The sequence below is a fragment of the Sinohyriopsis cumingii genome, chromosome 1 (genome assembly GCF_028554795.1).
Source record: "Sinohyriopsis cumingii isolate HCF-2022 chromosome 1, ASM2855479v2, whole genome shotgun sequence".
NCBI classification, from domain to species: Eukaryota; Metazoa; Mollusca; class Bivalvia; order Unionida; family Unionidae; genus Sinohyriopsis; species Sinohyriopsis cumingii.
The window spans coordinates 125528008-125541352 of NC_142961.1; the positions used below are offsets into that span (position 1 = coordinate 125528008).

Sequence of the window (13345 nt, forward strand, 5' to 3'; positions counted from 1 at the left end):
GTTTCGGGGAGGGGGGGAAGAGAAAATCAGACAGTCTAGTTATTCCACAGCCTGAAGATGAAATTAATTTGCTAATAATGGTAGTTAGAAGCCCTGGAGCACAAGCACTGAAAAATGTATATAACTCGGTGCTGTTGAATCCTGGGTAAAAATTATTTTCGAGGATGGACAAAGTCTTAAAAATGTGAAACATTTACTTTTGGCAGAGATGAGGAAAATCTAATTCCCATCTGATAATGAAACACCATAGTAAGCTATTTTATTTTTAATGAAATGATGATTCTCAGACAAATTATCACAAAAAAATACTTTATTGTTTCATTTCACAAAGAGTAACACACACATATATGAAATATTTGATCCTTAGGGTACATATATTATTATATTTATAAATTCATTCATGAAAGCACCCATAAATCATTCTTAATAACATATCTGTTCATTCAAATAGTCATTTGCTGCACCAAAATGATACAAGTATCTTTGACATTCTTGATATTAATGATGTGTTGATTATTACAGAGATTCATGATTAATTTGTGAAATCATTTATAAATCTATTGGTCCACATGAGCACTTTTGTAAATCTCACAAGGTTTTTAGTGAACCATAGATATTTAATACAATAAACATAAAACATTATGCAAGATTTACAATGCAGCACATATGCATATTGAATTGGAAGTGGCATATATTCATTACTGTTTTTAAAACTTTCTTCATGTATTTGGTTCAAACATGTACTGTATATACTTCAATGTAAGTCTGGTCCAACTGCAAACTGCATAGACCCAGATGTACCATTGCATAATGCACTAGTAGATCTGGATCTAAAAAGTATGCTAACAGCAAATCAATAGAACAAGCAACATTGACCCTAATCGGTGTCTATGTTGTTCACTGTTGGATCATACTTATAAGTGCATACAGATGGTACAATTAATATGAAATCTTAGGGATATATCTGCAGATCCCTACATTCTGTTTTCAGTATTTTGTGCCATCATACAATTAGTAAGGCCATATTTTACTTAATCTTCTTATCCCTATCTATAACAAAATTTGTAAGATTTATTCTAAATATTTTAAAGAGATATTCATTTAACTGACATAAAGTTACAAAATACTGACGACAGTTTTCTAGTTATTTGAATATGTCAATAGGGCACTGATTCATCATGTGTATCAAGCTCTTTTAAGTGAAACTCTGAAAACCAGTCAGAACCTGATGAACTGCGGTCAAGTTGATACTTTTGAAGTTCTCATGAAATTCTAGTGTCTTAATTTTTTCACTGATCAAAACGACAGTTTGTTTGTTTAAATGCAATTTTTCAGAAATTTAAAAAAAATAAAGAAAAATGGTGTACTGTATGGTACTGAAATGCTTCTTCATCAAGTAGACTATAGTTTCAACCCAGTCAGGTCCAGGAAATGTTATCCATCAAAATGGACATTTCACACCTACAGAGTACCAAAATAAAACAAAAATATCCCTGAAACTTCTGCACTTTGGTAAAACACTTCCAGATCACTTTACAACTTTGGATCATTATGGAACCAATGACCAAAAAATGTATTCAATATATAAATAAAATGATTTTGCTGGAGGTTTATGGTGTCATTAAAGGAAATGGCAACAAATGCAGGAATGTTGTTGTTGTTGTTGTAGGGTTTAACGCCATTTTTCAGCACACGATAGGCTATACATGGTGGCCAGTATTAATGGTGGAGGAAGAACCCGGGAAAACTCCGGAAAGAACCACCGACCCTCGAGAAGCATGGACTTCCTAAGTCCCAAAAGGTGCTGTTATGAATCCATATAGAAAACAGCAAAATAATACAGACAATGAATGTCATGCACAACTCCAGTATCCAGACACTTTCTAGCCACATGAATTTGTATGCAATATGCTGGGCCACTACAGACTGTAATTGTAACCAACTATGTGTCTGTGAAAAGAAAATAATTTCTGTTTCTTATTAAACAGAGAAGGATCAATGCCTTTTCTTGTAATAAGAAATGCAATAAAAAGTCTAACTGAAATGTGCAACAAAGACTGAAAAATGACTGTAAAGGACTGAAAAGCTTTTCAGGTCAAACACTACCAAGATCATGTGCTTCCTGCTTGGAAAACGTATTGTGTCCACGTTGAGTGGTTTTGAACTAACAAGCTTCTTGGGATGGATGAAGGGAAGGAAGGATGAATGGATGAACAGACATGACCAAATTAAAAAAGAAAATGTTTGCATCTCAAAGTTTTCTTCCAAAATGCAAGATATAAAGGATTTTAGGTTTGTCTTGTACAAACAAGTCGAAATGTTGCCAAATACTAGGGTTTTACAGAAGTCATTCAGAGTTTTTTCTTTTTTTAATGATGGCAGTAACATTTTATATTGAATCAGCATGGTTGGAGCAAATGTGAATGAGCTTTAAGCCAGAATTCTCAATTTTAAACTGATCAAAATTCTGTTCAGAGCTTTTTGAGAAAAAGGCATTTCTCAGTTTAGTAACAATGTCCATTTTTAAAGATGCATCAGAATCACAAGAATAGTTTTGAAAAACCCTTAAGCCAGAATGCTTCTATAAAATATTTTTTACATTCTGTTGGGTAGTTTCTGTTTAAAGCTTTTTCTATTTTATAATGGTGGTCATACTGGATAACTGACCAGAATGAAAAGAACAAATCTGAAAGGCCTTTATGCCTGAATAATCCTGTTAAAATAAAGTAAAACATAGTCCCGTGGTTACTGCAAAGTTGTAATAATGTGAATGGATGATGCACAGTGGGTAAAGGATAATATTATAATCTCCCTTGGCCTTATGGCCTTCATCCATTTTTCTAGTCAGTATCACTAATTATAAGCCATATATTAATCACAGTATAGACTCGGCATAAGAACTATTCTTTAGCCTTTTTCATGAGGCATCTTATGCTTTGATACCATTTGAGTTCAGGCACCATGCACAATAATATTTCTTCAACACCTTTACTTTAAAGAGCACCACTATTGTACATTTATGAAAAGCAACTTATGTAACTAGAGCAATGCAATAATAGACTTTATACCTGTCAGTTTTTTAGTTACTGGTTCTTATGTAGCTATTGGTGTGCCAGTACTTTTGTCCCTGGCTGTCTGTACAAGATTTCAAAACTGAGATTTATAGGTCACTGCATAATATGAACAAGTTTTTCTGACCTATACTGCATGACATTAGGCGTGCAGTGTTGCACAGAAGAAAAAAAACAAGTTTATATTTTCCAATACAAACACAGTAACCTTTTCTCGATATACTCATTTTGCTTTTCTACCTATGGATGAATAATAAAAGGAACACACTACAAGAAACAAAGTAACTGAATTTCTGTTATGTTCCAAATTAAGTACACAAGCTTAGTTAAACAAACACACAGTAACAGTATTCATGCACACATAGCATAGCACCACTCAGTGACCTTTGATCTTGGTACCATATCAGGTGCTCAGTCGTTCATGTTAAAAAGAAATATCATTTTGATGTACTCAAAATTTAAATTTGAAGTCATATTGTGATTGACTACACCTTGAAACAACTTTTCCAGTTGGTCTGGAATGAAGAGATTTTGTTTTACTGTCAATCCAACAAATTTTTTCATTTCTAGTGATAATGGACTGAAGTTATTTTTAGCTGTGTCAATCCCTTATCATATACATGTGGCTGGAGGGACTGGCCTTGATGCAAACATGTCTCTGTTCTGTCATTGGCAGTTTGGAATCATATGGTGAAAAGAATAAAAAACTGTTTTCATTAATTATTCAAGAAGATGCAGGATTAAATATTGTTTGTTATGGAATAAAAAATTCATTTCATTTTGGGGTGCAGTTGATTTTTGATGGAAATGTAGTCCAAACTGAAGTACAATTTCACACTATGAATACATTTTTGGAACCCATGAAATTCTGCTTTAGCTCAAATAACTAAGAAAATACATTCTGAGGAAATTCAAGATTCAAAATGGTAAGTATATTTATTGCCATTATTATTATCAGCTACAGATGACACTTTTGTATGCCCTATCAGTTGCAAATTCTTTGTTAGAGGGACCTACAAGACTTGTACCATAAATCCGAACATTTTCACAAAACTAGTAAAGTACGGAAAATTGCAAAGCAGCTGGGGTGTGACAGCCCATTTTACCAGTGGATACAAGGCTTCATAATTGTCTTTGCTTATTAGCTCTGAGGCTATTGCTTTTTTACTAAAACCTGCCTTCTATAGTTGCATTTTTGTTTTAATTTAATGCTTGGACTGACGTGTAAAACAGAACGTCTGAGGGAGATGGGACTTTTATATGCCTTTCTATGCTATCATTGGCGAGAAATGATCACAGTCTGAACCTTTCAGTTCACAAATATTTATAAATATTTCTCCTAAATAAGTTTTTGATCAGAATGGTATTTTTTCAACACTGAATGGATCATGTTTCTTGTGGTCATTGAGGATATCACATTTACTTGTTAAAATACTGTTATCTCTTATATCACCTATATAAAGGTAAGTGCAAGTTTTAAATGGCATTTTGCTACATTTGTCTCCTCAACTGAATACAAAATTTGGGTCAAAATTCAATTGTGCATATACAAGTATAAATTGTTCATAAACTCACTGCTGTATAAAAATGCAAACAGTGACCTCTGACTCTACCCCAATGTCAATTAGGTCTTGTTTTCAAAACTCCGTGACAAAATTGTGGATCTGTTTGTGGTTGGATCTGACCCATTTTCATTCAAAACCAATTAAATATTGCAGGTGTTTTAGTGAAATCCCTATGTCAGTGCCACCTTTCCTGCAAGAATAGTGATGATAAGTTATCAAGATGGCCACTGTGGTGCCATACTGGAGGTCTAATGAGGAACATATTCATTAACCCTAACCCTATCCCATATCAGGACCAGCAATGTATTATGACAACTGTTATTGTGAAAACCCATGCTGATAAGACCTTCCAAAGAAAGAACAGTAACCAAATAAAGATTTTCAGGACAATCATAGAGGCAGCCACTTTGGAGGATTGGTCAGCATAAGTTTAATATATTATATATTCCCTAACTAAAGCCACATTCTAATTAACATGCCCTCCCCTTTTCTTTTAACAGAAAATTTTAAAGATGTAGTGTAAGACCTGTGCTTTTCAATAACCATCTGCTTCAGATCCATGATTACAAGAAAATGCTACAGCAGTCTCAGCTGATCACACTGTTACTATGTGCTGATATTTACAATGACTAAATTCAGTGGCATAAAGACCCTCAGATGTACATGTGGTCATTATAGAGTACATTGAAAGAACAACTTTAGCTTTCATCATTGTGCTCTAACAAATGCCCTTATTTGGAAAATGTAACACACACACACACACATATGCACATGCACAGCAACATTAATGAAGGAATATATGGTACATATGAAAAACTATTCATTACAAGAAACAGTATTTTGTTCCTCAAATATTGGTATGGCCATCCATTTAGAAGTAACAGTTATGAGATTTTTCAAATTTATGGAATGGTCACATTGGCACCACTTTAAATTAGTACCAACTAAATATATTGAGAAGTGTTTCCGTGAAAACCCAATGCTCATATGACCATCCTTCAAGAGGAGTAGTGATAAGATTTTAAGATGGCCACCAGTAATCAGCACTATTGTTATTTAGGTCCAACCATATATAATGATCATAGGTTCTCAGTGAATACCCCATGTTTAAGGACCATCTGTTATTTAGGTCCAACCAGATATAATGATCATAGGTTCTCAGTGAATACCCCATGTTTAAGGACCATCTGTTATTTAGGTCCAACCAGATATAATGATCATAGGTTCTCAGTGAATACCCCATGTTTAAGGACCATCTGTTATTTAGGTCCAACCAGATATAATGATCATAGGTTCTCAGTGAATACCCCATGTTTAAGGACCATCTGTTATTTAGGTTCAACCAGATATAATGATCATAGGTTCTCAGTGAATACCCCATGTTTAAGGACCATCTGTTATTTAGGTTCAACCAGATATAATGATCATAGGTTCTCAGTGAATACCCCATGTTTAAGGACCATCTGTTCAGTAGAGGTAGCTGTAATAAAACTTTCAATATGGCTACCACAGTGGTCACCTTGTAGATCTCATTATTTCGAACCAACCATATACCGTATCATATTAAGTGTTTTAATGGCAACCTACATGTATATATATATTAAGTGTTTTGATGGCAACCTACAACTATATACCATATCATACTGAGTGTTTTAATGGCAACCTACAAGTATATACCATATTGTATTGTTTTAATGGCAACCTACAAGTATATACCATATCGTATTAAGTATTTTAATGGCAACCTACCAGTATATACCATATCGTATTAAGTATTTTAACTGCAACCTACAAGTATATACCGTATCATATTAAGTGTTTTAATGGCAACCTACAAGTATATACCATACTGTATTAAGTGTTTTAATGGCAACCTACAACTATCAATTTTAGCAAAGCATCAATAACAAGATATATATAACAACCACCCCTGCCATGAAATTTGAGGTCTGATTAGTGCCATTTTCATTTAGAACCAACTAGACATTGTAGGAAGTCTTTAAGAATGTCCCAATAACATTTTCATTTAGGACCAACCAGACATTATAAAAATTATTGCTATGAAGACCTCATATTGATACAATCATCCAATTAGCAAATGTTGGTGTTAACATGATTATCAATATGACTGCTATTATGGAAATATTGCATGCAATATAGTTGCCATTTTCATTTAGAGCCAACAAGACACCATAAGAAGTCTTTTAGAAAATAACCCTGTGTCAACAAGACTATTCAAGCAGGAGATCCTATGATAACCAGATTTTTGTGATAGCCATGCTGGATGTCAGAGGGGCACCATTTCAGTTAGGAAACGACATCATAGAGAGTCTTGAAGTGAAAGTGCCTCATCAAAAATATAATTCAAAAGACAAAATTTGAAGAACATTTGCCTAAACTTTTAGAACATTATCTAAAAACATTTGATACATATTTTTGCTTTTAAAAACTGGACTTTCACCCTAAGTGCATAGTGTTACATTCTTAACCTGTGATAATTGTATGGAACTAGATATCAACAGCACCTAATACATACTGGATGCTTAAACAAAATGGATCCATGCCAACAAAAGTATTCCGGAATCCCCATTATTACACATCCATTTAATCTTACATGCTTGATCTGGCATTTGATATGGCTGTTCAATCCATATTTCTATATCACACAGATCTGAACTACTTAGGTGCTTTCTTTGACATCCCTGTATAGGTACTTTTAGATGCAGTAAATCAAACTTTTAAAAATCTCAGTTCATTTTGAATTTTATTCATACAATAAAGATAAAAATATTTAGATGCTGCAAAAAAGGGGTTATGTGATAAATACAAAACTGCATTCAAGTTTTATACTGAGTTGGGGTAAAGAACTCTTTTGATGTGTCTTATGAACATCTCTTGGCCTGATGGCCTTGATGTATCCCTATGCCATATCTAACTCTTTTTTTCCTACCAAATAAAATAAGTATGAAGTTTTGAATATTTAAATAATATAGCAACCCATTGTTCAAATGTGAAGATTCACTTTTTATTCAGAAATTCACCCTACTGCAACATATGAAACTGTGGAGTGGAACTTAAAAGAGTGGCGATGACCAAACTTTCAAGACTGCCACCGTGGTGACCACAGTGATTGTCAGATTGGCACCATTTTCATTTAGGACCAAAAAAGTCTTTTAGTGAAAACCCCATCTTGATATGATTGTCCATCAAAGAAGAGTCATTATGATAACAAGCTGGCCATCATGGTGGCCATACTGGATGTCAGATCAGTGCCATTTATACATAGGACGAAATACATGCAGGCATTACAAGTCTTATGGTGAAAAACCTGTTGATATGACCATTACCAATGATTCACGAAAAGTATTGATAACAAGTACTTCAAGATGGCCACCACAGGACATCTTTCAGAGAAAACCACATAACATTATGACCATGCATTCAGGAGGAGTGGCAATAAAAGATTTTTAAGATGACCACCATGGTGGCCATATTGGATATCACAGTGGCACAATTATCGTTTAGGACCAACTGCACCTAAAGAAGAATGTATGCTTAAAATTTCATGCTAATCCTCCAAGTAGATGAAGAGATATAGCAACATCAAAACTGTACTTACAGACGCACAACAACCAGTCAATAGACAAAAGGTCATTGCAAAAGCTCTTCTTATTCTTTCAATAATAGAGCTAACAATATATCTGACAATTACTTAGAAAATTCCAGCAACACTATAGCTATGGCATTTAAGAAGGAACACAGAGCTTTATTTTAATTTAGTTCTCAGTCTCTGCTGAATGCTGAGGGTAAGTTTTATCATCACAGACAAAGCAAGAAGGTTCTGGAAAAAATCTCATCTGGACAAAGAACATTTGAAATGTTTGACAAAACATGAGTCTTACTGAAGATAAGGGACCAAAATTTCAAGGATCACCTTCCTGATATGGGCAAAGACTTGGTCAATGAAATTATTTTGTAACATCACACTACCATATTAACTCAATGTCAAAAGCCGAGTAACATTGCAAAACAGCATGGTGCGGTTTCAGGATGGACCAGTTATAGCTGTGAAGTAGTGAAGCTGTTTCAGGACCAGTTATGGATGTGAAGTGGTGAAGCTGTTTCAGGACCAGTTATGGATGTGAAGTGGTGAAACTGTTTCAGGACCAGTTATGGATGTGAAGTGGTGAAGCTGGTTCTGAACCAGTTATGGATGTGAAGTGGTGAAACTGTTTCAGGACCAGTTATGGATGTGAAGCGGTGAAGCTGGTTCTGAACCAGTTATGTTGTAAAATGGTGCAACAGTGCTCATCATGAAACTGTAAAAGTAACATTACAACCCATAATAGAAACACTTACGTACAGATGGTAAGAAATAAAGCATAGATCTTTGTGCACACTAAACAAAAAATCACAAAGCATAATTCAGATGACGTGCACTTTTACAAAAAGTAGGACCCAAAAAATGTTATGAGATTCAAAATTTCAGAAATAAAGTTTTCATTCTTGCACATTATATGATACAGATATGCTATTGATATGCAATGAATGCTTTTTTCTTAACATCATTTAAAAACAAAAACTATTTCAACTAATGATAAATGATATTAAGGATTGATAATGACTATTTCAAATCAAAATAAGTTATAAATATGCTATTTTTCATATCCTTTTAATTTAAGGGCTTATAAACCATTAAATAGTCAGTGGCACTTTAACTACTATGCAAAAACAGCATAAAAAAATTGCCTTTCTACTCAACAGACTTGATCTTCAGTTTCAAAACTAGGCCACAATTCGTTATTTTGTTCTGATCTTTATATATAGACTAGAAATGTGTCCATACAACATGAATGCCCTCATACTCCCTCCACACATACACACTACAACTTTGTACCCTCACCACGCACACTTTTTGCAAATAAAGTGAAGGTAAACAAACATTCGTTCAATAAACAATGGCAGAGCAAGTCAAACAGGGACAACAACATTGTCAAATTTTGATGGAAAAAGGTAGTCGTATAATGTGAGACGCCTTCCCTGATATTTGTTTTTCGGGTCATCATCTTACTGCCTATTTAATGGCATTGTGTAGTGTATCAAGGTTGATTAATATTGGAACAGAAAGTCAAATTTGCAGCTTACTGCCTAAATTGATGCTTTTCTATAAGTCATATTGCTTTACTCAGATATCTGCATTCTAATGAATTCAAATTCTCACACAAGCAAATATGTTTTCAAGTTCCACTGAACTACATTTCAGTTGGCTGGAATGTGATGGAAGCAAGGAATGCTGAAATCAGTTAAAAGAATGATAAGTATTTTGAACAAAATGAAGCTATCTAATAACTGAAGCTATCTAATAACTTTCTTCAATATTAGCATATTTTTTATTCATTTCATTAAAGAAACATACTTCAACTTAATCTGATTTCAGCATTCTCGACTTCCAGTGCATTAAAAAATAACTTGAAAATAAAGGTCATTCATGCACAAGGAGAACTTTACCAGATAAAGCTATTTACTGACAATCATTCCAAATGCAATTATTTAAATTTAAAACAATTCAACCATTTAACATCCCAACCCATCTTCCCACTGTTAATACCCAATCCTTTCTTCATTTATCAGAGGTACCTTAGTAAGCTGCTCCCTTGCTGATGCTATGGTATATACTTCTGGACCCTAATATTCTCCCTTGTTGATGCTATGGTATACATTTCTGGACCACAATAGTCTCCCTTGTTGATGCTATGGTATATATTTCCGGACCACAATATTCTCCCTTGCTGATGCTATGGTATATATTTCTGGACCCCAATATTCTCAAGATATCATGGAAGAGGTATAACTGAGTAGAAATGACGTAGGATGGAGAGATAAATGGACAGATAAAGATGGACATACACTGATAACTCTGTTAATCACAGCATCAACAGTTTAATGAACTGGGGGTTTTTTTGGGGGGGTAGTAGTTCATCTTTAGGCATTCATTTTTTTGTTGCAATTCAATTTATTCTGAGAAAATCAGAAAAGAAAAAGGTGACACTTTGTTAGAATGAAAATTTCAGAATAGTCCATTTCTAGATTTTATGACATCTCATGACAAAAGAAAAGAAAATTCATACATTTTTGTTAACTTGAATCATGTTTATCAAAAAAGTAAAAGTATCACTATCCATTACCAATGTTTATCCATCCTTCTTTTTTTATTATAACACCATGCATTTATTTATGATAATGTCACAAACTCTATATTTGCACCAAAATCCACAATATTCTCAAAATGGACAAAAAGGGCTGAAGTGACCCGCACATACACTCAATCTTTCACTCAGACATCCCAGTTACACACACACATTTCACATCATTGCTACCATTTGTGCCGCATACTCTGTGCCCAGAAGCCCTCTACATAACAATGTAAACTCCTTCACAAGCTCTCGTACCTTCCTCTTATTGCCACGTTCCCTGAAATAATGTGGGAAAAAAAAGAATATATCAAAATTTGTGGTGACAATTATTCAGACTTGCTCAGGAGTGGATATCTTTTATTATCCTCTATTACCCAAAAAACAAAAGTGTCATTACACTAAAACCCTGCTATAGCATGCTTCATTATAACACATATTTGGACATGACAACATCCTGGCATGGTTCCCAAATGTTTACATTAATTTCACCAATTCTTTGAAGTAATACAAAATATTTTGTTCCAAAATAAACAAGAGTTTAATGTAATAATTTCTCCATACATGGTGTATTCTTGCAGCAATAAAAATAGCTAATCAAAGGAGTTTTTAAAAATATCAATAAAGATTTTAGATTGTTCTGTTTGTGGATGTTTATTTCAATTGTGTCAAGAGTCAATCACTGCACTTTCATCATAGCTTATTTTTGAAAGACATCAGCTGTTTAGAAAGCTGACAATTGTTAATTTAATTATTACTGAACCATTAACAATAAGGTCACAAAGTCTTGTTTGTGTTTGTCTTCAATACATCCTATACAATCTTTGTTTAGTCCACGACAGACAATAGCCAAAAGATGCTTGCTCAGTTTAGTCCACGACAGACAATAGCCAAAAGATGCTTGCTCAGTTTAGTCCATGATAGACAATAGCCAAAAGATGTTTGCTCAGTCAACTGGAATACACAACATAGAACCAAAAAAATGTGGTAGACAAAGAAAGGTTTCTCCTCCAAATTTATAAATCAGTTCATTTAACTACCTAATTAAGTAATTTCTAGTCATCTATGTTAATCTTTAAACTTATGGTTTCTGAAATTATCTGGCACTGCTTTATAAAAAAACATAAAAGACAAAGCTTCCTTTCTGAACACAGGCCTTAACCAAGCTGTCACACACGGTTTAACCAGGCTTTCAGGCAATCATAACACAATCAACCAACCAGTGAATCATATTGTCCATTCCTGGAAAAAAGGTCTCCATTTGTTAATGAACAACTGTTCATGCTGTAATGTATTCAGATTCATTGGGGAATCTAGCAGAGAAAATTTGTGTGCTTTGTAATGTATACAGACAATGCCTAATGAACTCTCATCACATGCATACATACTGAACTGTTGATATTCTTTCTTTCCTTGTTATTTTCGGATTACTCTTTAGACACATCAAGATTTATGCTGAAATGACCAAAGCTATCCTATTGTGGATTCACTGCTATGGATGCTATAACATGGATGTTGAGTATATGTATCAATATTTTTAACTACAGTATTCATCCTATACATGCATGTACCAATGCACAGTAGTTGACATAAAAATCAAATATTAAACATTACTCTATCTTCACCATTTCTTTTTTATTAATATGATTGTAACTGTATAACCATAGGGATGTGTGCAATGTATTTCATGCAAATTTTCATACCTTTTAAATTTCATACACCAAACAACCATTATATTTGCTGAGTATATGTCTGAAGAAATTTCATATAAAAACCTTATGTTGCCTCAATTAAAAAATTACCTGAATTATTAACTTAGTATAATTTTATAATTGAGGCATCAATCAATGAAACAGGAGATTCAGATAAATAATCATACAGAAAGACCTTTGTTGGAACATTTTGAAAGAGGAATCATTTTGTTAACTGAGAATTAAATCTCATTTGTCAATCTAACCCTTCTTTATCACTTTTCTCAGCAAGAAAATATGATTGCTGATGATCTCGTTATCATTATAATATCTACTACTGTTGATTAACAGCTGAATGGCCTTTATAGCACATAATCTTTAATCAATATTTTTAATGAGTGCTTTTTATTATGTCAGTCACAGTAACAAAGCATCACGTTTTAAAATGAGTTTAGAAGCCACTTGATGTTTTCTTTTCAAGTAAAAATTATATCTCAATACATGCTAAGTGGAGTTCATAGACCATGGGTCAATTATTCTTACTCTTTCATTTCATAGTAACATCAAAATAAACTATAAAAACCTTTTCATTTTCTATCATAACCGCTAACGTCATTAACTCCATGAATTTGCTTCTTATAGAATATCTTTTAAGTGCTTGTACTGTTTTTTTTTGGAAATGTCATCATTATAAAGATCTTAAATACAGTTAATGATTACTTTTTACTAAGGCCATTACTGTTACCAGCACCATGGCAATTCCACTATACTTATATCAAAATGGGAATTAATCATTTTGTTAATTAGAACCTTATGTAAAAACTTAA

At 33.5% G+C, this 13345-nt stretch overlaps 1 protein-coding gene across 1 annotated transcript in view; it reads right to left on the reverse strand.

Annotated features, from left to right (window-relative positions):
• Positions 1 to 292: 292 nt before the first annotated feature.
• Positions 293 to 13345, reverse strand: part of LOC149807822 (importin-13-like) — a 141532-nt gene continuing 128479 nt past the window's right edge. The window contains exon 29 of the mRNA XM_089971003.1: positions 293 to 11107. Within this exon, the coding sequence (XP_089827129.1) occupies positions 10999 to 11107 (109 nt within the window). The 3' untranslated portion in view covers positions 293 to 10998. The remainder of the gene's footprint in view (positions 11108 to 13345) is intronic.